Source organism: Amaranthus tricolor, chromosome 5, assembly GCF_026212465.1.
Source record: "Amaranthus tricolor cultivar Red isolate AtriRed21 chromosome 5, ASM2621246v1, whole genome shotgun sequence".
Lineage (NCBI taxonomy): Eukaryota > Viridiplantae > Streptophyta > Magnoliopsida > Caryophyllales > Amaranthaceae > Amaranthus > Amaranthus tricolor.
The window spans coordinates 27,612,284-27,614,254 of NC_080051.1; the positions used below are offsets into that span (position 1 = coordinate 27,612,284).

A 1,971-nucleotide genomic window follows, 5' to 3' on the forward strand; every position below is an offset into this window, starting at 1 on the left:
TTACTCCTATTTCTCTATACTTACAACATTCTAATTGTTACCTAAAATTGTTAAAAAAAAAATATCCATTTTTTCAAGGGTGAGCTATGACTCGTAATCAATTTTAAACTAATTAATATCTTCATAAAAAAATAATTTCGCATACTTCATTCTCTATGGTAGATTAAAAAGTTCAATAAATAGATTTTTTTTTAATGTTTTTTGTTCTTTCTTAGGGCTTAATTAGCCTAATATGGCAAAAGCATGAGATATTAAAGAAAACGTCATATCAATGACAGAGCTCATGCCAAAATGGATCAGACCAAAGCAAGTTTTTCAACATTTGATAACTTAAAAATTATTCCCGAAACTTAAATAAAAGAAAAGGAGTTTTACACCTATGTGTTATGTTGAAGTTTCAAGCGTAGGCTGCGTTGAGGGTGTCAGAGTCAACCATAAACCCTTAGTTTTAAAATTTTTCCTTTTAATAATTATAATAAAAATTCATATGAATTCAAACTTGTCCCGCCTATAAAAATATATTCTAGTGTAGCTATTGGTTACAACTTAAACACACAAAAACACATTGAGGTTTTGACTAGACGTCTAGACCCTTGCAACCTTGTGAGAATGTGGAGTACATTAATACGCTAAAACATATCACAAACATATCAACTACAAGGCTTTTATAAAAAGTAGCAACAATCAGCATGGATTTTGGTTAATTAGTAATAGCATAATCCATGTTAAAGAAATGAAGATTCTTTTATAAAATCCTGGGAATTTTTATCTAGAAGATACTGTTCATGATCATAACTGATGTATTTACAGAATTACACCGCATTGAGCACTCAACTAAAACCCAAACCCCATATCAAAATATGTCCACCGAAAAACTCCAATTAAACACAGCCTACACCTAACATCCCCTTTTAACCCATCATGTGTCATTTACCTAACAAAAAAAAATACTAAAATTCCTGAGAAGCACTTCCAATTTCAGTCTTATCAGATTTAGACTTGGTAGTCTTGGACAGCAATACAGAAAGAATTTTGGGCAAAACACCGCCATTAGCAATGGTGACCGATCCCAAAAGCTTACTCAATTCCTCATCATTTCTAACAGCCAATTGAATATGTCTTGGAATAATTCTAGTTTTCTTGTTGTCCCTTGCTGCGTTTCCAGCCAATTCCAAAACCTAGATATTCAAATTCAAACCATTCAAATTATCAGAAAACCTAGATCACAAATCAACTGTGCGCATCAAAACAAGTAATCGAAAGAGAGAATTAAAAAGTACCTCTGCAGCAAGATACTCAAGAACAGCAGAAAGATAAACGGGGGAACCAGAACCAACACGCTGCGCATAACGACCTTTCTTCAAATAACGAGCAATACGACCCACTGGAAATTGGAGACCCGCTTTGGTTGAGCAAGAAACTGACTTCTCGCCTCCTTTTGGTTTGCCTCTGCCATGCTTGGCTGCTGTAACTCCATCTTTGCCGGCCATTTTTTTATGGTTTAAGGTATGAAATTGAACTCTGAGAGAAAACAGTACGAAGAATTTGAACTGAGAATTTTATGCGTCTGAAGGAAGTTTGGGAGGAATTGTTTATATAGGGAGTACGGTTGGATTCTATTGGTTGAATCGGTACAACACGGATTGCCAGCGTGGAATTTAAGCTGGGTTGCCCGCCTATTTTTTAAATATTCGGGACTTTTCGCTTCAATTTCAAACCATTTAATATTTTCTCCAAAGGCCAAAATTTTAATAGGAGTAAAATAAATAAATAATCTTGTGTTGCATTCCTTGTAACGTAAATTTATGATAAAATTAATTCTAGACATATTCAATATTCAATAAGCAATAGTTAATTTTGTTCAGTTAAAAAGAAAAATAGACAAAAATTACTAAAATAAATTTAATTTTTGTAAAAAATTACTTACTGTAATAATTGAATTCAACTAATCTCACTATTCTCACATTTTGT

General features: G+C 32.8%; 1 protein-coding gene across 1 annotated transcript; it reads right to left on the reverse strand.

The window, feature by feature from the left end:
• Positions 1-233: 233 nt before the first annotated feature.
• Positions 234-1,563, reverse strand: LOC130812879 (uncharacterized). Its single transcript, XM_057678512.1, has 2 exons — positions 1,281-1,563; positions 234-1,178 (listed from the first exon to the last, which is right to left on the reverse strand). The coding sequence occupies exons 1-2, from the start codon at positions 1,488-1,490 to the stop codon at positions 951-953; spliced, it is 438 nt and encodes a 145-aa protein (XP_057534495.1). The 5' UTR covers positions 1,491-1,563; the 3' UTR covers positions 234-950.
• Positions 1,564-1,971: the final 408 nt, after the last annotated feature.